The following is a 24734-nucleotide window of genomic DNA, read 5'->3' as shown; positions in this document are numbered from 1 at the left end:
TGGTTGGTACATAAATTTGAATAACACTGTTATTAGCTGGTCTTCCTTGCAGGCCTATGGATACTGTCCTTCCTTAGACAGTATTGTACTTCAAGATAGTTGTTAAGTGCTGTCAAGTCAGTTCAATCCAGAGTGACCCTGCATAAGGTTTCTTAGGAGATGGGTTTGAACTGCCAACCTTGTGATTAGCAGTACAGTGTTTAACTTATAGTGCCACACCAGGACTCTGATACATCTTGAAATGTTTTTTGTGACAATGAATGTGACACCATTCCTCTTCAATTTGTCATTTTGGGCAAAGTAAACAATATGATTATCTGATTCAAAATGGCCAGTGCCAATTCATTTCAGCTCACTAATGCCTATAATATCAATATTTATGCTTTCCATTTCACTTCTAATAACTTCCAGTTTTCCTAGATTCATATTTTGAAAATTCATGTTCTGATAATTAATGGATGTTTTCATAATTAGTGCACTCCAGCAATTGAATTAAGAAATTATATATATATAATTATTGTTGTTGTTAAGTGCCATCAAGTCAGTTCCGACTCATCAAGTCAGTTCCCCATATAGGGTTTCTGAGGAGTGGCTGGTGAGTTTGAATCGCTGAACTTTTGACTCAAATTGACCTTGCGGTCCAGTCCATTACCCTGCCTAATATTTATCTGTATATGTGTTTTATTTTGTAATATATAATATTGGGAGCATAAGATAAGCACTGGACTGGTAACCACAAGGTCCATAGTTCGAACCTTCCAACTGCTCTATGGAAGAAAGATGAGAGTTTCTGTTGCCACAAAGACTTAAAGCTTCAGAAACCCTATTATAAAGGAAAGGTATAAGTTGGAGCCAACTCCATGGCACTTAATAACAACAACATATATGTTTATATATAATTTTCATTGATTATGGTTGAAACTAACAAAACTAATTGGGGGTGGGGGATGGATAGTAAATTTCAGTCAAATTTGGTAACTTTCATTCTAAACCATTGATTAAAAAGCATTGGTTCTAAAATCCACACAAGCAGTTCACTCTGCTAAGACACCGTGTCTTCTAAGAGTCTGTGTTCTTAGACATACTCCAGGTGATTTGGCACACTTTATTAATTCATATCACCTGGTATTGTCTGTCAGTATCACATACTGTGGTAGATTGTGTACTGCTGGAAGCTATACCACCAGTATTTTAAATACCAGCAGGGTCACCTATGGTGGACAAGTTTCAGCTGATCTTCCAGAGTGAAACAGACTAGGAAAGAAAGACTACTTCATAATGTTTGTTGTTGTTGTTGTTGTTAAATGTCAAGTTGGTCTGACTCATAGCAACCCTATATAGGGGGTTTCTAAGGATTAGCTAGTGGCTTTGCACCATTCACCTTCTGGTAAGGTGGATAAGTCAAGTGCTTATCCTACAGCGCCACAACAGGAGTCCTAGCCACTCAAAACTTTATGAATAGCAGTGGAGCACTGTCAGATAGCACCAGAATACTGTCAGATATCTTGTCAGAACATGGAAGACACTCAACATATGACTGGGAATGAGGTGCTGACTAAAAGGTAAGTTGACTGTGATGACGCAAATGGAGTAAAGTTTTTGGATCCTTCATTTGCTGCTGAGATACAACTCAAAATGAAGAGAAATAGCTGTAGTCATTCATTAATAACTAAAACATAGAGTGTTCAGAGTACGAATTTAGGAAAATTGGCAGTTGTCAAAAATTAAATGAAACACATAAATGTGATATCCTAGGCATTAGTGAGCTGAAATTGATTGGTATTGGCCATTTTGAATCTGACAGTCGCATGGTTTACTATGCAGAGAATGGCAAACTGAAGAGGATTAGGATCTCATTCATCATCAAAAAGAACATTTCACGATCTATCTTGAAATATAATGCTGTCTTTTATAGGATAATATACATTCGCCTACAAGGAAGACCAGTTAGCATCAGTATTATTCAAATTTACACAACTACTAAAATCAGTGATAATGAAATTGAAGAATTCTATCAACTTCTCCAGTCTGAAATTAATAAAACATGTAATCAAGATATATTCATAATTACTGATGATTAGAATACAAAGGATCAGTACTAGAAAATGTGGCATTGATGATAGAAATAACGCTGGAGATTGCATGATAAATTTTGCAAGGCCAATGATGTCTTCATTGTAAATACCTTTTTTAAACAACATAAACGGAGACTATACACATGGACCTCCCAGATAGAATACACAGAGGAGCTCTGGTGGTTACGTAGTGGTTATGAGTTGGGCTGCTATTCAAGGTAGCAGTTTGAAACTACCAGATGCTCCACTGGAGAAAGATAAGGATTTCTGCTTCTGAAAAGATTTACAGCCTTGGAAACCCTATAAGGGTCACTTTGAGTTGAAACAGACTCCACAGTACATAACCACCACTATGAGAAGAGATGGTCTAAAAGCTCCATGTCATCAGTCAAAACAAGGTAAGAGGCAGACTGTTGAACAAACCATCAATTGCTCACATGCAAGTTCAGGCTGAAGCTGAAGAAAATTAAAACAAGTCCATTAGAGCCACTATAGGACCTTGAACATATCCCACCTGAATTTAGAGACCATCTCAAGAACAGATTTGATACATTAGACACTAAAGGCTGAAAATCAGAAGAGTTGTGGGATGACATTAAGAACACCATAGAGTAAGAGAGCAAAATGTCATTAAGAAGACAAGCAAGAAGGAAAAGACCAAAATGGATGTCAGAAGAAACTCTGAAACTTGCTCTCCAACATAGACATACAAAAGCAAATGGAAAATGGGGGAGTAGTTCATCTTATAGTCCAGAAACAGAGGACCCTAGGACCATCACGGGAGAAAAGCATGAGTGGAATGTGGGACCCTAACCACAGAAACAGCAACACCAGGATGGAGGCAGAGATGAGGACATGGAGAAATAGAGCAGTTGAGGACTCTAGACTCATAGAAAGAGAAAGGCTGTGTGCTGGCAGCTAGGTGCTGGTGGCCAGGAGGCAGGTTTGCAGAATGTGCCCTTTGGTTGTTTAAATGATTATATATTCCTGAGTGTTTTTGTGTACATTCCTCCCCCCAAAAAAAACAAAACAGAAGGAATCAAAGCAAAAATACTGTTAAATGATGATGCACGGAGGAGACTGTAATCATTGCAATAAAAAGATGACTGTAAAACCGATATTCTCCCATGTAAACTACCACTCCACTCACAATAAAAACCTTTTTAAAAAGCAAGTGGAAGAAATGATTTGGTAAAAGAGCTGAACAGAAAATTCCAAAGGGCAGCTCTAGAAGACAATATCAAGTATGATAATGAAATTTGCAAAGACAATGAAAGCACAATGGGCTCGAGTGTAGCAATGATAAAGAGGATGGCGCAGGATCAGCTGTGTTCCATTAATGCTATTGTGTGTCAGGGTCTCTATGAGCTTGAACTGACTCGGTGACACCTAACAACAATAACAACAACAGCAACAACAACCTGGTATTTTTTCACCTTGACACATCAGCTGTGTTCCATTAATGCTATTGTGCGTCAGGGTCTCTATGAGTTTGAACTGACTCGGTGACACCTAACAACAATAACAACAACAGCAACAACAACCTGGTATTTTTTTCACCTTGACACATCTTTGTCACACATTTGGTCATTCTTTATACTAAGAAGCCCTTAAGTCCTGTTGAATAATAAGCATATTGTCCTAGAAAGAGAAATTTAGATAAAAGTAAGTGAATCCAACAAAATTGCTAAATATAACTAGTTGTTGTCAAGCACCGTCAGGTTGACTCCCACTCAAAGTGATCCTGTATAGAGTTTGATTTTTCTCCCTCAGTAGTGCTTATCCTCCAGCACCACCAATGCTAAACAGAACTAGTACTGGTGGTGGCGGTGATGTTCCGTGGAGTCTGTTGCAACTCATAGTGACCCTATATAGACTAAAAACCTTTATGGGAGCAGAAAGACTCATCTTCCTCCTGCAGAACTGCTGGTAGTTTCAAACTACTGACCGTGAGATTAGCAGCCTGACTCATAATCACTATGCTGCCAGAGCTCCCTTAAGTATAACTCATAGGTGGAGATAATTACAACAGCCTTTCCCTTTGTTTTAGTGATTTTTTTTTCCTGCTAACTAGCCCATTCAGCCTTTTTCACAAAAAGCCAATTGATGACTTTTCTAAACTCACCCAAAAACAATACTCAGGTATCTGTTTGACAGAATCAAAGATTCTTCAAAAATGAATTTGCTTTAAAAATGACAATACAGATACAATGCTCATACTTCTGAATCATTTCAAAAGACTAGCACTTCATATGTGTTTTTCTATAATTGATGTTTTGAGTCATTAAATGCACCCTACTATTACAGATAATAATAAACATCATTGTGAAACAAGAGACATATTACAGGCTTTCTGATTGCACGGTAACTAGATGACTTATTTTTCCATGCCTATTTGAATTCGTAACATAAGGGGATTTTTAGATGGCACGGTTTAGAAAGGAAGCAGAGAATGCATTTAAGTACCCAGACTTTCACTTACAGAAACAGTACCATTACATGCAAAAAAAGTGTTATGATATGCCCTGTTTCTATGGTGAAGATTTTATAATGTTTACTTTCTATGATAAGAGTTATAAGTGGAGTTCTGTGTTGTTTGTTCAGCCTATTATGCAGATGGTGTTTGATTAAAATCTATTTTAAACTACAGCGATTACTGCAAGATAGTGTGCATTAAGCAGCTCTCCCAGGTCCATTAAATGCTTTGGGACCACAGCAGTTTATTTTAAATATGCTTATAGACATTTCTAACTTCTCTGGGGACATTTCAATATCAGTGATTCTCTTTCCTTGATAGTCTTAACTCCTATGCTCTTTATTCCTGAGAAATGCTATCTAACAACATTGTTAACACATGCTTCTTTAAAGTGAAAGATTATTGTTTCTTGTGATAAATAAGTTAAATATATTACTATAATTAAGCAATAGGGCATGACAGGAAGTAAATTACCAGAAGCCTAAAGATACCTCTAAGGATTTGGAGACTAAATCTATGTCTGAGTGTAAGCTGCATGAAGCATGTGCTTCTTGTTGTCATTGTTGATGGGTGCCATCAAGTTGGTTCTAACTCATAATGACACTGTACATATCTTCACAATTGTTGTTATGTTTGAGACCATTGTTGCTGCTACTGTGTTAGCCCATCTCATTTGGGGTCTTCCTCTTTTTCACTGACCCTTCAATTTACCAAGCATAAAGTCCTTCTCCACAGACCAGGCCCTCCTGATAACATGTCCAAAGTGTGAGAGACACAGTCTTACCATCCTCTCTTCTAAGGAGCACTCTGGCTGTACTTCTTCCAAGACAGATTTGTTCATTTCTCTGGCAGTCCATGGTACTTTCAATATTCTCTACCAAGACTATAATTCAAATACACTGATTCTTCTAGAGTCTTCCTTATTTAATGTCCAATGTTAACATACATAGAGGCAATTGAAAGTACCATGGCTTTGATCAGGCACACCTTATTCCTCAAACTGACATCTTTGCTCTTGAACGCTTTAAAGAGGTCTTGTGCAGCAGAGTGTAAGGCTTAGGTGAGAGTAATATGCATCTCTGTGTTTATGTGTGTATTTATTTATTTGTTAGTGCTTTCACTGATTCAAATATGAGCCCATGTAACATCAGGGCTAAAGTAAGGGGTTCAGTCCCCAGCAAGTTCTTAGTGGCTATGATTTTTGTACAATTTTTAATGTGTTTCCTATTTTCTTTGCCTTGTCATTTTCTAAGACTCTGTCCAGTGCCATAGACTGAGAGTGTAGAAATGTGTCAACTCTCTTCTGGATGCAATGCTGTGAAGGATGTGTGGGGAGTGTTTTATTATTGCATTATATGGATTCCTCTCTTCCAACACAGATTTATTTGTTCTTCTGGCAGTCCATGGTACTTATAATGTTCTTTTCCAACACCACAACTCAAATGCATCAGTTCCTCTATGGGCTTCCTTATTCATTGCCCAACTTTCACATGCATATGAAGCTATTGAAAATGCTATGTCTTTGGTCAGGCACATCTTAGTTCTCAAGCTGACATCGTTGCTCTTGAACACTTTAAAGAGGTCTTATGAAGCAGATTTGCCTAATGAAATACATCATTTGATTGCTTGACTGCTGTTTCCATAAGTATTGATTGTGGATCCATGCAAAATGAACTCTTTAACAATGTCAATCTTTTCTACTTTTATCTTGATATTATTTATTGAACCAGTTATGAAGATTTGTGTTTTCATTTCTTTTCATTGAGGTGCCATCCATACTGAAGGCTGTAGTCCTTGATCTCCATTGGGAAGTAGTGTTTGGCAAAATACTGGGAACCATATCTTAGCCAAGTTGAGACATAGTCATCACAATTCCAGTGGGAAGAGCATAGTTGAGAGGTAGTGACTGAGGCAGGTCCTCCACCCCTCAGTATATTCTACACTTAATTGCCTTAGAGTATTTAAAGTTTTTCAGGTGATTCTAATGTACAGCCATATTTAAGTACCAGCGTTCTAGATCATATTTGCCTATGTATTTAGTTAATCTTTTGTGTCTATTACACCAGTTTGTCCAGTACCAATTCAGTCCCACAGATTTACATGTGAGCCAATGATATTACAGTAGCACCTCTCAGATGCATTTGAGGGAAGGTGTCTTCTAGTATTACCCTACATTACCTTGTCAACTCTGTTCAGAGCATCCTGTCCCATGGAGTTCTTTGATAAGCTCCACTAGACAATTAGAATGACACTCTTTTTCAGTCTTTCTCAGTAAAGAAAAAGCAGTTTATCTGCATAAGGTACATATATATTGCATTATATCGGCAGAGAGGATACAAACAACAGCCATGACAAAAGTAGGCGAGGGTGCAGAACCTTCCGTGGTAATAGTGGCTCAGCAGGAGAGAAAGCACATGGGGCTATGTGAGTGGAAAGGCACATGGAAAGAGATTCCCTCAGATACAGTGCTACAGATAGATACACACAGATTCAGAGCATTCTAGCCCAAAGCTAAGATAATATTTGATAATATCTAAATGCAGGTATATAAATACTCAAATGCATGTATCTTAATTACATTCGGTTTTGTTCTTTTCTAACTGCATTAGAATAACAAGTTAAATTATCCAGACATTTGTACATGAGGAAAATGGGAGAGAATGGACTCTGATTTAAAACTGAATGTAACACTGTTCAGAAATCTCTAGAATCGAGTTTCTAGAAATTCACAGTCCAATATGGTAGCCATTTGCTACATGTGGCTATTTTAATTAGTATTACATCAAATTTTGAATTTTAAACAGAACTATTTTAAAGTTACGTGGTGCTGTATGATAAACACTGGACCACAAGGTTGGTTTAATCTGCAAGGTAGGTAATTTAAACCCACCAGCCACTGCTTGGAAACCATATACATGGTCGCTATGAGTCAGAAACAACTCAATGGCACTAACAACAACAAACAGCTAGGAGAAAGTATAATTAAACATATTGAAAATATGAAGTTTCCTCTGAATAAACAACAACAGTAACATAGAGACATCTGTGACTATGTGAAGTGCCTGGATGAGTCAGTGTGTAAGTTGTAAAATAAAACAACTATTTGATTTGGCCCAAGATTGTCTCAGTGACCATGTGACTCGATATTGGGTGACACAGATGGTTAAGTACTTGGCTGCTAACTGAAAGGCTGAAGGATTGAGTCCAGCCAGAGATGCCTTGGAGAAAGGCCTGGTGGTCTACATCTGAAAGGTCTGAATCACTGAAAACCCTGTGGAGAGCACCATTCTACTCTGACACACATGGATTCATGGGAGGGCAGCTAGAGAGATTTTGTTGTTGTTGTTTAAATTCTGCCTTGATTTTTAATTTCAGATCAATGGTGGAGAGAAGCGGCCTGCATCTGACATGGGGAAGAAACCAAAAACCCCCAAGAAGAAGAAGAAGAAGGACCCCAATGAGCCCCAGAAGCCCGTGTCTGCCTATGCATTATTCTTTCGTGACACTCAGGCTGCCATCAAGGGCCAAAATCCAAATGCTACCTTTGGTGAAGTCTCCAAAATTGTGGCTTCCATGTGGGATGGCTTAGGAGAAGAGCAGAAACAGGTAAGAAGGGGCTCAAACAGAAATAGCAGTCAATATGATTTCAGAAAATGGATACACACTAAAGAAATTACTTCTGGGCATTTGGGCGAATTCTTCAATTACCAGAACTAAGGCTGAGAATATGTCCCCATAAGAATCAGGCTTTTGGACACTTTTACATAACTTTATACTCATTTATTGCTCCTTCATAAATAGCATGTTAGTACTTTTATTTCAAAGTTTATATCGTGTAGCTAGTTTTGGAAGGACTTTGAAATATCCGAGCCAGGATTACCTCATTTCTTAATGTTGCCAATGTGATCATAAAAACTAAAAGAATCCTAAAAGTATTTTTGAAAACTGTATACACCTCTTTTCATCACTTACTATTAACCCATTTATCATTAAAACCCTCATTGCTGTTTGCTAAATGAACCTCAAATTTAAGGGCTTCTACCCTTAGCCATTCCCTAAAGACCAGTAGGGTATGTTATTCAATCTGTCATCTATCATGGTTCCAGATTCTGCTAAATAGAACCAGATGTTTGCTCCTCTATGGATTGTCATGGTGTGACTGAGGACCAGGATCAGGGAGGACTATTTAAGACAATTTTCATCTCAGCCACAGCATCTTAAGGAAGAAGGGGAACCATGGAGAGAATGAAAGTTCAGTGAGAGGAGACAGCCCACCTCAAAAAGAAATGCTATTGAGCCCACATTTCCAAATCTCCCATTGTCACCATATAGAGTTTCACTATCACAAAGAGAGAATTGGACCTGCATTGTTATTAAAATACAAATAAAGTGCTTTGAAATGTCTATGTAGATGCCACTTTAACCACGACCAAACCCCTAAACACATTAGTGACCTATTAGTCTCACATATGATTCTTGAAAGAGAACCATCTACCTCTCTCGATCAAGTTCAGCAAGATAGACAAAAATCAGGAAAATTTTAAGCTTATTTGTACATTTAGAAAAACCTGAGCCTTGGTGTGGCACTGTAAGTTAAGCACTGGACTATTAGCCACAAAGTCAGCAGTTCAAATCCACCATTCACTCCTCTGAAACCCTATACAGGGCTGCTGTGAATTGGAACCCACTCAACGGCACTTAACAACAACAATGTAAATTAATTGTATGCAATATTTTTTTTTTACTTTTAAAAGCACTTTTGCATGATTTATCACATTTGTTCTACCCAATACTCCTGAGTATATAGGGAAATTATTATTCCAGTTTTGCAGATTATGAAACAGAGCTTGATAAGTCAAATGCCTTTGTTTATTCATTCAGTAAATTTATTTGATCACTTATTATGTGTTAGGCCCTGTTCCAGGACTGGAGACACAGCAGAGAATAGGACAAATAGTCCCTATTCTGTTGAATGACCTCTCTAAGATTGTCACTAGCACATAGAATGACTGTAACTGCACCTCAACTTAAACTCTTCTCCTAAAACAACTCTGTGAAAGCAATGGTAGCTGTAGGAGTAAAAATTAGTTGCTAAAGAAACAGAACCATCCTCTCAGTACCCTCAAAGCCCCTTTTCTGCATCCCAAAGCTGTCTTCTACAATTTTATATGTCCACGAAAGTTCTTATGATATCTACAAGATGGTTAGCCCAAGGGATTGCCTTCATGGAAGAACACAGGCCTCCATATTGAGCAGTGGGTGGCAATAGTAATCTTCAAGAGCTGGAAACACAGAGTGAAGACAGTGTCTGGAATTAGTTAGAATACCTGTCTCACTTTTAAGAGGATTGTTGGCATTGTCTGCTGTGCTTCTGTTCTAATGAAAACCTAATGGAGCTGTGTCAGGGTGTTAGACCTGCTTTCTGTATAACCTGGATTAGTTTGCTCCCTATCGCCCAAATCTGGTGTGGTCCAAATCCATGGTGGACATGGACAGTGGAGTTGTACATTGACTTTCTTCCTACATTCAATAATACTCACTGGAGAAGAAACGAATGCACATAGGCAATGAATTCCAGCCCTTTCCCCATCTTCTTGATTTTGTAACCTTCACGCCTCCTTGCTCTACCCACAATGCCTAAGTATCAGAATGCATCTCATCTCTGCTCCTATGACCCTTGTGCTTATTCTTGGATACCAGGCAGGATTTAATGTTTTAGAGTTCCTTGGTGATCTAAACAGCTAAACACTTGGCTGCTAACCAAGTTTGAAGGTTCCAGTCCACTCAGAGTTGCCTTGGAAGAGAAGTCTGGCAATCTACATTTGGAAAATCAGTCAGTGAGAACCCTGTGGAACACAGTTCTATTCTGGCACATGTAGGCTCAGCATGAGTTATAGTCGACTCAAAGGCAACTGTTTTTTGTTTGTGTGTTTGCTTAACACTGTAAACTCATTTTCTTTGTGAGATAGAGTTTCCTAGAGGATTTATTCAAAGTCCTTCCCCTCCCCAGCTATATGTCCAGCAGTCATGCTTATCTGAAGCCATGCAGAATTCTCTCTGAAGATTCAAGCTCGTTTGCCCTACTCAGGACCCAGCTCCTGCACTGCGAGTCTTAGCCCAGGCCCACCTGTACTCCACTTAGCATCTTCCATTTGTCAACAGTTTTATTTCAAGAAATACCAGTTGTCCACATGATAACTAATCTAAATCTTCTTGTCTATGCCTCTGACCCCAGTGATTATTCGCTACTTATTTGCCACATTCTCTAGAGAACTGATGAGGCTCAAGTCTAGTGGTTTTAAAAGGAGATGTCTTAGTTCATAATTGGTCTTTTATATGTCCAGTGTTAGCAGGTACCTGATGTGGGCTATAGAATCAGCACTGGACTACTAACTACAAGGTCAGCAGTTCAAACCCACCAGCTGCTCCTCAGAAATTCTATTCAGGCTCACTATTAATCAGAACTAACTCACAGGCACTTAACAACAACACTGGTGAGATATGCACACTATGAATGGTCAACCATTCAGGATCAGGAGGGCAGCATTTACTTAAGATAGCGTTCAGAAGGGTTGAAATGAAAGTCAGTGTATGATTTTCTGAATGATCTATAAACCTTCACTCAATTCACAATAAAATGGTTGGTGCTTTGTGTTTAAATGTGCCCTCTCCAGGGTCACAATGAGTTGGAACTAATTCAGTGGCACTTAACAACAACAACAATACAACATTTACCTAAGGACAAAGTTGAGAAGGGTAGTTGTTGTTAAGTGCTATCTAGTCAGTTCTGACTCATAGCAACCCTATATAGGGTTTCCAAGTGGCAACTGGTGAGCTTGAACCACCGACCGTTTGGCTCAAACAACTTTGCAGTCCAGTGCATTAGCGCACAGGGCAATAGGAACCACGGGGAGGAAGTGGGATAACTGTTGTTGCATGGAGGAGATTGTATCATTGAGATGAAACAAATGCATGATTTGTTTAAGGTAAAGCTGGTGACTTTGTCTGTAAACCTTTACTCAATTCACAATGTTGTTGAGTGCCATCAAAGACAGTGCTGACTCATTGCGACCCTGTATAGGGTTTTCAAGGAGAGGCTGGTGAGCTTGAACCACCAACCTTGAGATTCAAACTGATCTTGCAGTCCAGCGTGTTAAATCACAGCACCACACCATGACTCCAATTAACAATAAAAATTTTTATTAAAAAAACAAACCTGGAACTCTGGGGCCTTCCAAATGAAATTGGAATATGTTTTAATTCAAAGAGTTCCAGAGTTTTAAAAGGTGATTTTGATCAGAGAGAATAAATGAGAGAGAAAACTACTAAAAAGAGAAAAAGTGCCTATATTTATGTTTCTTATAGAAAATAATAATGTTCTTATAATGAAAATCAAGTAAGTCTTGAAAGCAGCAATTTGAAAGTGGCAAATATAAAGTAATATGGTCCTTCCTACTAGTAATACTAGTATAATAAAGCTTTTGTGTAATGCAACAGAAAATTAGAACAATCTTCCACATCCTTTTTAGGTACTTACAGGCAAAAAGAAGATGAAATTCATTATTCTCAATGTTATACTGTTGTGTTGTTAAGTGCCATCAAGTCGCTTCCAACTCATAGCAACCCTATATAGGATTTCCAAAGGTTGAGTTTGAACTGCCAGCCTTGTGGTTAGAAGCTCAGGGCTAACAATGCCACACTCTCTTATTCCCCTTTAAAATTGGCATTGATCCTTTCTAATGTAGATATTGTTCTTGGTATGGTGGAATTGTTAAGAATTCTTAACTGTTTTCTTCTTTCTCTTGCATTTTATTTTTACTTAAAAGGTATCTTGCTATGAATCTACCTTTGGGCTCTCTTATACAAAATTTAGTGTTTTTTGGGTTTGTTTTTGTTTTGTTTTGTTTTTGAGGGTTTATTTAATAAATAAAGTATGAGATGATATCTTAGTTGACCGATAAACTTCATCAAGGTCCCCCGGTAGCACAAACAATGTGTGCTCAACTGAATGCTGGAAGTTTGAACCCACAATTTCACAGAAGAAAGGCCTAGTGAACCACTCCATAAAGATTATGACCAAAGAACCAGTGTGGGGCAGTTCTACTCTGTAACACATGGGATCTCCATGAGTAAACATGGACTCAGTGGCAACGGTTCTGTTTACACACACACACATAAACTTAAATATGAGGGGACTTCAAAAAAGCTTGTGGACAAATGGAATTAAATGATAATGGAATTTTTCCACAAGGATTTTGAAACCCTCATACGACATTAGTTATTATTAGGCAATTTCATAGTGAAAATCCAGTTGTTAAAAAAGAAAAAAATTCAATGCCAACATAGGGACAAAACTGTGGTACCTTATCTTTTAAAAACTAGATTATTAAATGCAAAAACAGCAAAAGACAAATTAGATAACTGGACCTCATAAAAATTTAATACTTTACACTCATCAAAAGACTTCATTGAAAGAGTAAAAGACAACCTATAGACTAGGAAAACTTTTCAGGAACAGCATAACCTAGAGATTTCTAAAATCTCTAGAAAACTCAATCACAAAAGGCAAATATTATACAATTTACTTCTATAAAAACACAAGTGTAGTAAACATATAGAAACCAATGTTACCACGGTGGATAGTGTTGTTGTTAAATCTCGTCAAGTCAGTCCCAACTGATAGCAACCCTGTATAAGGTTTCCAAGGAGTGATGAGTGGATTTGAACTGCTTACCTGTGGTTAGCAGTTAAATGCTTGTCCTCCAGCACCACACCAGAATTCCCTCTATATAGTGGTGGTGGTTATGTGTTGTGAAGTCAATTCCAACTCATAGCGACTCTGTGTAGGTTTTCTGAGGCTATAAATCTTTATGAAAGCAGAAAGCCTCATCTTTCTCCAGTGGAACAAGTGGTAGTTTCAAACTGCTGACTTTGAGGTTAACAGCCCAACTCATAACCACTACACTGCCAGAGCTCCTTCCCTCTGTATTGTGGACACTTGTTATTTTTGGATATTGGAACAGTAATGCTGAATGAGGATGAAGTATGCACAGCTGGGTTAAGAGAAATGATACCACTAACAACAGAAGCAAAAATGACATTTTTGATAAATGCATTTGTGAGATATGTAATTTTGCAACAGTATCAACAACCAAAACAGATGTATGCTTACATATATATGGAGGTTTCAAAAACAGATGTATGGTTACATGTATATGTTGTTGTTGTTATTTGCTGTGGAGTTGGTTCCGAATCATAGCGACCCTGTACAGGGTTTCCAAGTCTGTAAATCTTTACGGGAGCAGAAAACCTCATCTTTCTCCTGAGGAACAGCTGGTAGTTTCAAACTGCTGACCTGAAGGTTCACAGTCCGATTTGTAACCATCACACTACCAGAGCTCCTTTACATGTATATAGGGGGTTTCAAAAAGTTCATGGAAAAATTCCAATATCTTTTCACTACATCTGTGTATAAAGAAAAAATCCCCACAAAAACCCAAGCCAAGCCCCCTCCTATTGAGTAGATGCTAACTCATAGACACGTTATAGGATAAAGTAGAACTGTCCCATAGGGTTTCCAAGCCTGTAAATCTTTATAGAAACTTTATGAAAGACTGTCACATTTTTCTCCCTTGTTGCTACTGGTGGGTTCAAATCATTGACCTTAAGGTTAGAATCTAAGTGCTTTAACCACTACACCAGCATGGCTTCTCATACGTGTCTAGCTATATGTATATATGTACATATACTGATGTTAAATCATATAGTCAACAAAGCACATAGAGTGCACAGTACAGACACTTCTTATACCTTACCAAATATTGTGCACATTTATTGTGTGGGTTGGAAGGCTTAGGACGATAATCTCGAGGAACAAGTGGTCAATTGCCATAGTTCTTCAAGTTCATGTTCTATATCCTACTTAGGTGAGTAGTTCCTGGAGTCTTCAAAACTTGCAAGTGGCTGAATCCCCAACCAATCATGCGGGTGGTACAGGACTCACTATTTCCTTCCATTGTTCTTTGGGGTGGGGGGTGGGGGGGATGCAGTAAATAAGTCCACAGCAGCTAACAACAAGAACAAATCAAGTAAATCTTGGTAGCAGTTTTGGTCACTATAAAATGACTTCCCTATGACTTGTGCTTCTTTGACTTATAAGGAAGTTCAATGTAGACTACCCTTGACCTCTTTACATGAGGCTCATCTGATCCTCATGACTGTAGTGAGACTGCAGATCATGCATAGAAGTATGGATTATGGTACTCCAAGTATGCAGCCTCATCCCAGAGACAGGCAGTGAGAGGGTTGGATGGGCCTCCCTTTTTTGCAAGAGGGCACATGCCGTACTACATGAGACTGGCTGATGCTCGTCTCCTAAGTGGCAGTGCTTCTAAAACAGTTTGAAAGAATTGCCGGCAGAGCAGACACCAAACACGCCTGACTGGTATTCACACTGGGGCACTGAAATTTCCTGAAAATATCCCAAAGTGTTATTACTACCTGTTCTTTCCCTTTGTGTTGACTCATTGTGCCAACATAATATTATATCTCTGCTTCAGACTAAATTAATTGTATTTTACCTTCATTTCATATTCAAATTGGGGTAGTGCATGTACTGTTAATTATTTTTAAAGGATTATTCTACAGCAGATGAGAGGCAGACTATTGAACTTCAGATTTTAAGACAAGTGTACATGTTTCAAAACGAGCCATCATGATAATACTGGCATTGTGTAGACAGCTAATTTAGATAAAAGCAAGCATTTCATGTGCCACAATGGCTTCAAACTCCTGATGTCATATAGCCTACAATTATGATCAGTGACAAATGTAAACAGAAACTAAGGAAAATGAACAGAACCATTGATGACTTATTGGAGCTTACAAAATTGCAATATTTAAGGGAAAACAGCTATTAGCGAGACTGAAATTGACAGCCAGAGGGGACCTAGCTAATAAAGCCACAGTGTGTTTATATCACGTGCTTCCTCACTGTGGCGGAGAGGCCAGAGTAAGGAGCCACGACAGCACACAGATCTTTATTTTCAGAATCCATGGTGAGTGAAGAACTAGATGTACTTTGCTCTCTGGGCAGACTCTTTCAAAAGAAGGAAAAATCAAAAGGAAGCTGAGAGAAGTGATAAAACTCCTCAGAGGAAAGCAAACCTCCCTTATGAATCATTCTTACCAAAGCCACTAAGCTAACTTCACATATCAGAGATCTTGCCATTTTAATACTTTGGAAGATGGAACACAGTGGCTGAATTTCGAATGGGAGTAGAATTGTGTTTGGGATTCCAACTGGAGGTTTAAAATGCTAATGAATTGTAAGACAATGGAAAGTGGAATGGCTTCCAGTGGCATACAAAGTTGTTTAAAAGGCACCAGATGGAGAAGGGAAAATTAAACTTAAGCATTGCTGTGATGGTGGGCTTTGCTACTTATTTTTCACTGGCTGGAACAGACAAAGAAAACGTACTAACTTTACAATGCCATGCCCTTTGTGTTAGACTCCATACAGTTTCAGTAACCATCAGCATTTTTTTTTAATGAGGTTCCAGAAAAATTTCCATCTATCTACATTATTTCTGAATTTTCTTCTGGCCATCAGAATACAGGGCCTAGGTCCACAGTGATGATATGCTGCAAACAACACACTATTAAATAGGAGTCTGTTCAGCTGTGAACAAGGGATTGGTCCAAAGAGCTATAAATTGAAATGGAAAGTCACCTTAAATCGAAACCAGATGTAAATCACTAAATGAACCTTCCATCCCTAATTGTAGACACTGTTGGGCTGTAATACATTTAGCAAATTACAAACAAAATGTTCTTGTTTACATTGCATTAAATGACTTTAAAGCTTCAGCCAAAGAGCTAAATAAACATGCTGTTATGCTAAAAGCAGAGCGGAAGGCCTCTTCAGAGTGTGGTGCATTTTGGAGAAACCACAGGCCACGTGAGCCTAGAGAGTATATTTTTGTAAATGCTTCCCTGTCGTGGAAGAGAAAAGTGGATTTACTTAGTGATCCTGAACTTAATGAGAAGATCTCACTTGCAGGAAAAGGGTGTGAAGACTGGAACATATGCCTTCTTTCAGGATGCATAATTCATATCCTAGGATATTAGCCATAGCAATTCAGCTCAATAGCAACACCTCATTATTTTATCCCTCAGTATTTATTCCTATGTTTGACGCCTCATGAAATTACTGTTAATGTGTTTATATAAGGGCAAATCTGACACAAGTGGGAAGAATATAATTTCCCACTCATTCTTTCCTGCTGCTGTGTCCTCTCCCCCTGGTAGACATGGCAAGTGTAAATAGTTAATTTGCTTCAATTATGAGCCTGTCCTGCTAAATTAGAAGCAGCAGGGATATGAAGAGCCAGAATTATACTTATGAGGCAGCTGACAAATCCTCAGAGCCCACAGAATCAAATCATTTACTCCTCATTGCTGCTCAAACACCCACTACATAAAGGCTGGCAGGGGGTTTTGTTTTGTTTTTCCTTTTCCTTCTCTTATGATAAAATTTGAGTTTTATGTCACCAGATTTTAGGGTAACTAAAATCCTCTTAGACTACAACATTTACACGTGTGTTTATCTTGGCCATTTCTTTATAAACATTATGCATTTTCCAAATTTCCTAAAAATAGGAGTGGCTAAGACATTTTAAAAAAGCAAAACTTGGAGTGAAAAGACATGTAAAACAATTGTGAATTAGAACTTGTAAGATGTAAGAAATTTTTTTTTTTTTAATTTCAAACTGAGCATTTAAAATTAAGTGATGAGGATAGTTTACATCTGAATTGCAGATATTTATAAGTACATGAAATCACACGCAAAAATGATTACTGCATGCCTTCAGAGGTATAAATGTACATGCTAACATATATAATATGTTTCTACATAGTGGAAACATAGTTTACTTGAAAGCTTTCATGACATTGGTAGGAAAATCATTCCAACAGAATATCACATACATAATGCATCTGTAATTACAATACATACTTAGAATGTGTAAAATGTTTGAGGTGGGTGGAACATCCATATCATAAACCCTCTATTACCACTGATGTACGTTTTTATTTAGAAGATGTAATTCAAAAATCAATCTAAGAGTCATGCTAATAATGCTGATTCAAAGAAAGGACAACCTGGCACTGAGGATTGTACAGTCAAGTATTTACTGAGCACTTACTGTATACCAAGCACTGCCTTGAATATTGAGGGCCCAAGCAATAAACAAAAAGACAAGTTTCAGAAGTCTGAGAGGTACTAAGGAAGGGTTCTCAACAGCTTGGAAGAGTTATTGAAACCCACACATCGTCTGACATCACATCGATTTGATTCACACCACAGTTATACCGTATACTTGCTGTTAGAGACTAGGTAGAAGAATTACCCTTTTCAGTCTTTTACCTATCAAAATGGGGATAAAAATATGAGTGCAGCAGTCTTATTGGGAGAATTTGTTGTTGCCATTAGTTGCCGTTCACTGGTTTCTGACCCACAGCAACCCCACGTGTGCCTAGAATTGCTCCATAGTATTCACAACACTGTGGCCTCTATAGAGGTAGATTGTCAGGCCTGTCTTCTGAGGTGCCTCTGGGTGGGTTTGAACCAGCAACCTTTTGGTTAGTAATCCAGTGCCTCCCCATTTATGCTACCCAGGGACTTGTTGAGGAAGAATTGGAGATTATATATTGTTAAGTGTCATCCAGTCAATTCTGACTCTTAGCCACCCTGTATGGAGTTTCCGAGAAGCAGCTGGCTGGTGACTTTGAACCACCAACCTTGTGGTTAGCTGTCCAGTGCCTACCCTACACCAGGACTCCCGAGATTGTATATATATAAAATTCCTGATATACATAGAAAATGCAATCAAATCATAGTTTCAATGCCTTTTTTGATTCCATAGCTTCTGTGCCTCACACCATACGGGATATATGTAGATTCTCAGTATATTGTTAATTTATTTGAACAACATCAGACTGATCCCAGGCACCCTCACTCCATAAATAAACATATATTTATTTTAGTAGCTCTTCTCTCCTGCAAGGAGCTTGCTTCTGGTACCTGCTATTCCAGAAATTGTTGTTGTTGTTAAGTGCCGTCGAGTCGGTTCCGACCCATAGCGACCCTGTACAGGGTTTCCGAGGGTGTAATAGTCACATCAAAAAGTTTAGACCCTTCAGATCATGTGTAGGGAACGTCCAGCTGCAGGCCAAATAAGGCCCGTGAAATCATTTAATCTGACCCTGCTAAGTAAGACAACCACAGTTCCAGCCATCACATTAAGGTGAGTTAATTAAATGTTTAACCAAATATAGCAGGCTAATTTTTAAGTTGCTAATTTTATATTACTCGTGAATGATGTTACACATTTTGGTAGAAAAAAGTTTCCCCATCCCTGCTTTCAGTGCATCAGTCTTTGAAATTAAATGACAGCAAGCGTTTTACCACATTTTATAATGCTTTCAATCCTCTTGAGTCCTCCAAATCCCACTTTATAAAATTCTTCGAGTTTTGGAACACTTAAGAAAATTCTGAGCAGTTTACACAAGATGGAAACTTAACCAGACTAAGGCAGACTTCAATATAAAATACAGTTGCATTTAAATAATAACAACATAGAAAGAAGCCACAAACCTTGTTTCTTCTAAGCATTTTCTATAACAATAAAGTTACAGTTATAAGAGATACATGTGAAGTTGACCAAAAAGTAAAATGCCTTTTAGTTTTGTTTTGTGTTTTTTTTTTATAGTGTTTGAATAGAATCCAGAATTGAAAGAATTTAAAATGCTTTCTTATTATATCAGTAAAATCAGTAAAGGCTTTGTTGCAATACAGTGTGACTTTTCTACCAGAGCAGAAGAGGAAGATGGAAGAAGAAACTAAGTAGTATTTATAAAATTGTTTTCCTTTTCTGTATCAGGGATATAGACTGACATTAGGGGAAGGATCAGAAAGTAAAAGAGTAAGAAGACAGTTATTAGAAATGTTTTCTGTTTAATTTTATAATATTCATTTATATTGCATTGGTGATTTTAATTAGGGACTATTAGCCTACAGAATAAGCTCTGGTAGCATAGTGGTTACGAGTTGGGCTACTAACATCAAGGTCAGCAGTTTGAAACTACCAGCTGTTCTGTGGGAGAAAGATGAGGCTTTCTGATTTACAGCCTCGGAAATCCTATACAGGGTCTCTGTGAGTCGGAATTGACTCCACGGCACCATCAGCCTATGGAGTCCTGCTGTGGCACTGTCAGATAAGCACTGGACCACAAGGTTGGTTTGAACTGCAAGTTCAGTGGTTTGAACTCACCAGCCACTCCTCACCATACAGGGTCGCTATGAGTCAGAACCAACTTGTTGGCAGTTAACAACAACATGTATTTTGTAGGCTGATGTTGTGACTCTCGTCAATCCATGTATGCAGAGCAGAAATGCTCCACGGGGTTTATCAAGGCTATGTACTCTGCCCAGGCCAACCTCTAACCCTGCTTGCCAAGGTACCTGTGGGTGGATTTGAACCATCTACCTTTTGACTAATAGTCGAGTACTTAATCATTTGTGTCACCATGAACCCCTATATTTTTAGGCTAATGCTGTTGTTGTTAAGTGTATTAAGGTTTCTGAGGAGTGGCTAGTGGATGAACCACCAGCCTTGAGGTCCAGTGCATTATTCTGCAGTGCCACACCAGGACTCCAGTATTTAGAGCAGTTCAAAAATCATTCAGTGATTTACTAGACTACACAAACAGGATCTAGATTCTCTAGAACTGCTATTTGATGTCTATCTATGTATGTTTTAGTTTAGTCATTTAGCCCCTGAGATGTAATCCTTAGCTAGGATAAAGTAGCTTTCTTAGAATAACAAACCATGGCACATAACTAAGTTAGGACAGGATGCATTCAAAAGTGTTTGGGTGAGCTGCGGAAGATGACAAATGATGTATTATGATTTTTAAATCCTCATCTGGCCAACTTTCCACTTTATTTCTAACAGCTGTCAACCATTTAGAAACCATTTTGTAGCTCAACTGAGTACTAATATTTACTGTATGAATCACATACCTTGAAAATGTTTTCCTTTCCCTGAGAGATGGAGAGACTTTTTCTTCCCCAAGTCTAACTTTGACATAAGTCAGACCCATCCTCAGAGGTTTGTGTTCTTCATCACGACAGTACATTGTTCATCACCAATGCAGCCCTGTCTCCTTGTGGCTTTCTGAAAGTACAGGACTTTTCTCCATCCATGAATACAGCCTTTTTTAAAAGTTTGCCTTACAAGTAATGTTTAAAAATCTGTTCTAAAGAATTTTCTCCACTTTTTAATAATTTCCCCCAGTATCGGCATATGGAATTCTTATTCTTATATCACTCTAATATATTTCAGTTCTTCCATCAGAAATTTCTATCAAATATAGAATTTAAAACTCATCCTTGTGCATTTTTAGAAAGTAGCATGGGAAAGACATAGAGAATGAATCATATATGTAGCATTAAGTAATTCTTAAAGGTGGGAGTTTAGTTTGCTGTCTAAGGAGGGAAAGACTATTTTCGATTTTAATCCTGATCTGGGCAAATACAGTTAATGTATCTCCTGAAATCCCTTTAAATTCTCCCTTGGAACATCTGCAGCTACTCATAAAAGTTAGATTCGTTGCTCCACAGAATGCGACATGATGAGTTTATCCTTTTCTGAGGTGTTACTTAGGCACTTAGCTATGATCCCATGTAGCCAATAAGGAGCCATTTGTAGAAAACAGAGAATCCTAGTGCTAGGCAGGTATCTTCTAACAACATTGATCCTTGAGTGAAACCAGGGGGCACAGATTCTGCCTGAAATGCTTTAAGTTAGCTGCTTTTCTCTGAGGATGTTAATCAATAAACTGCACAACAGATAACACGTTAATTACCAGGAACCCAACAAAGAGATGGCAACACTGTAGCTTTTCAGTAGACACCAAATAAAAGAAAGATGCAAGATGCTACATCAGACAGTCTGGCAATGATGTCTATCTATTTATACCTAGAAAATGATGTGATGGGCAACAATAGGGACCAAAGTGTGTTATTAAAAATAGAAAGAAAGAAAAAGCCTCTAGAAGCTAAGCAAGGCCTAAGTGGAGTGAATAGCATGTTAATAACAACATAATATAAATGCTTAGGTAATCCAAATACATACCAACATCATAGACATATTTGCCAAATATTTTCTTGAAAGCCTTGAATAATATTTCTATCTGCATGAGAAAAAAAAAAAGTCTTGAAACCATTTTAAGGCATTTAGAGTAAATGTAAACATTGCTAGTTCAAGACAATGATAAATTATGTCATAGAAAAAAAAGTTTAAGGAAAAGCTATAAGCAGAAGTGTCTCTCAAGAAGAAAATAAAAAGGAAGAGAACCTGGATTTCTGATTGTGGCTATATATAAAGGGGCTTTAGAAAGTTCATGTAAAAATTCCATTATCCTCTAATACCATTTTCCACCAACTTGTTGAAACCCCCTGAACTGTTGAACCTTGAATAGCATGGGTTTGAACTATGCACCCACTTGTGAGAAACGTTGATACCAACAAATGCTCAAGTAATCCAGTCTGTACTCATTTTAGGGAGAGTGAGGTTTTCTTTTCTCGATTTTGCAAAATTGGGTGCCCCTGTCCAGTAGACACAGACAGATGCTCCACATGTCTGACACACAGTTTTATTCCCCTGTCTTGAAAAAGCCCCTCCTCCACTTCCTCTTTTACTGAGTATTATGGAGTTTACAGTCTCCTCCCAAGGTCACCTACTGGTCCTCGTTGTTGTTGAGTGCCCATCTGAGTCGATTCCGACCCAAAGCGACCCTGTAAAGAGTTTCCAAGGAGCAGCTGGTGAGTTTGAACTGCTGACCTGCAGGTAAAAAAAACGGCATTGCAGTCTGGCACATTAACCCACAGTGCCACACCAGGAGTCCTCACTTCCCCTATTTCCTTGATGGGTGCATTCTTATTTTAAAGTTCCGCTCCCTTTTGTTATGCTAGCCTGCTACCCTCAAGACTTCTCTTAGTCCTGATGATGGACCCCCAACAAGAGTTATTTCTCACACACTTATAAGTGGATTTTTCCCCCCTGAGGCTACTCGGGGAGCACAAGTGCTGCCAGTATCTGCTAAAAGCACACCTTGAATCTAAGGGTTTCCAGCTCCTATCTTCAGTTGTGGGGAGGGAAGGGTGGAGAGCTAGCAGTTACTGGAGAGAGGAACTGCTCACTAGGATAGACACAAGCAACAAGGGCGGAGCACTGTTGACACCAAACTCCTGGAAGAAGATGAAGATGCTTGCTCCTGTAAAGTTTACAGTCTTGGAGACCCTGGATAAGGTTACTGTGTGTCCGAATGGACTTGATGGGCGCGTGTTTGGTTTTCTGGCTTTTAGTAACATGAATTTATTGCAATAACCACAGGGGATGGAAATCCAGGTGTAACTGATCAGAGTAGTTCAAACTATTCAAGGGTCATTGGTAATATACATGGGCCATACTATCCTGGTGTGGTGCTATTGGATACACACAGGACTGCAAGATCCTTTGAACTGCAAAGTCAGCAGTTCAAACTCACCAGCCACTCTTCTGAAACGCTGCATAGGGTTGCTATGAGTTGTAACCAACTCCACAGCACTTAACAACAACAACAAACACTATCCAAAGTTATTTCCTCTGCTACAACATTTGTCTGTTTCCATGTGAATTTCCAAAAATTTCTGAATTTGGCTTCAAACCCAGTAAATGTAGATTATTGTACTTGAAGGATTTATTTACTGTTTTATTTTGAAAACTGCTAATTAGACTTAAATTTCTTTCGTTGTGCCCTAATTAGTAAATATGGTACATTCTTATGTGATAATGTTGGGCTGATTCTTAATTACTTTATTTGAATTTACTTTTATTATACCGAAATACCAAATGTAAATCCAGATGGAAAACCAAAAAAAAAAGCCCAATCAACCTATTGCTGCTGAGTCAGTTCTGACTCATTATTGTTAGGTGCTCTGGATTCGGTACCAACTCATAGCAACCCTATGCACAACAGAACAAAACACTGCCCAGTCCTGTGCCAACCTCACAATTGTTGCCACGCTTGAGCCCATTGATGCTGCCACTTTGCCAGTCCATCTCTCTGAGGGTCATCATCTTTTTTTCTGACACTCCAACTTACCAAACATGATACCCTCCTCCAGCAACTGGTCCCTCCTGAAAATATATCCAACATATAAGAGATGAAGTTTGCCATCCTGGCCTCTAATGAGCACTCTGGCTGCACTTCTTCCAACACAGATCTGTTGGTTCTTTAGGCAGCCCATGGCATTTTCAGTTTTCTCCTCCAACACCATAATTCAAATTCATCAATTCTTCTACAGTGTTCCTTATTCACATGCATATGAGTCCAGCTTTCACATGAGTCCAGCTTTCACAGGCATATGAGGTTACTGAAAATACCATGGCTTGGGTCAGGCGCACCTTATTCCTCAAGCTGACATCTTTGCTCTTCAACATTTTAAAAAGGTCTTGAGCAGCAGATTTGCCTAGTGCAATACATCGTTTGATTGCGTCCATGAGTGTTGATAGTTGGTTGATCCAAGAAAGAAGGACGTCCTTGACAACTCCAATCTTTGCTCTGTTGATAAGAATATTATTTATTGGTCCAGTGGTAAGGATTTTTGTTTTCTTTACATTGTGATGCAATCCATACTGAAGGCTGTGCTCTTTGATCTTCATCAGTAAATATTTTAACACCTCTTCACTTTCAGCAAGCAAAGTTGTATCATTTGCATATCGCAAGGTGTTAGTGAGTCTTCCTCAAATACTGACGACATATTTTTTCTTCATATAACCCAGCTTCTTGCATTATTTGTTCAGCGTATTAGGTTGCATGTTTTCTTGTAGTTAAGTGCCGAGGAGCAGCTGGTGAGCTTAAACCACCAACCTTGCAGTTCAAACGGCTTTACAGTCTGGCGCATTAACCCACAATGCCACACCAGGACTCCTTAGGTTGCATAAGTATGATGAAAGAATACAAACAACCTTGTTACACACCTTTCCTAATCTTAAAACATTCAGTGTTACCATGGTCTATTTGAAAAACTGCCTCTTGGTCCATATACAGGTTCCTCATGAGCACAATTAAATGTT

General features: G+C 38.4%; 1 protein-coding gene across 1 annotated transcript in view; it reads left to right on the top strand.

Moving 5' to 3' along the window:
• The window catches only part of TOX (thymocyte selection-associated high mobility group box), a 496032-nt gene that overhangs the window by 436497 nt on the left and 34801 nt on the right, over positions 1 to 24734 (top strand). Inside the window, exon 5 of the mRNA XM_006876961.1 lies at positions 7927 to 8157. Within this exon, the coding sequence (XP_006877023.1) occupies positions 7927 to 8157 (231 nt within the window). The remainder of the gene's footprint in view (positions 1 to 7926; positions 8158 to 24734) is intronic.

The sequence above is a fragment of the Chrysochloris asiatica genome, unplaced genomic scaffold (assembly GCF_000296735.1).
Source record: "Chrysochloris asiatica unplaced genomic scaffold, ChrAsi1.0 scaffold00437, whole genome shotgun sequence".
Lineage (NCBI taxonomy): Eukaryota > Metazoa > Chordata > Mammalia > Afrosoricida > Chrysochloridae > Chrysochloris > Chrysochloris asiatica.
The sequence above is the reverse complement of the archived record's forward strand: the minus strand, read 5'-3'. Positions and strand labels throughout refer to the sequence as shown.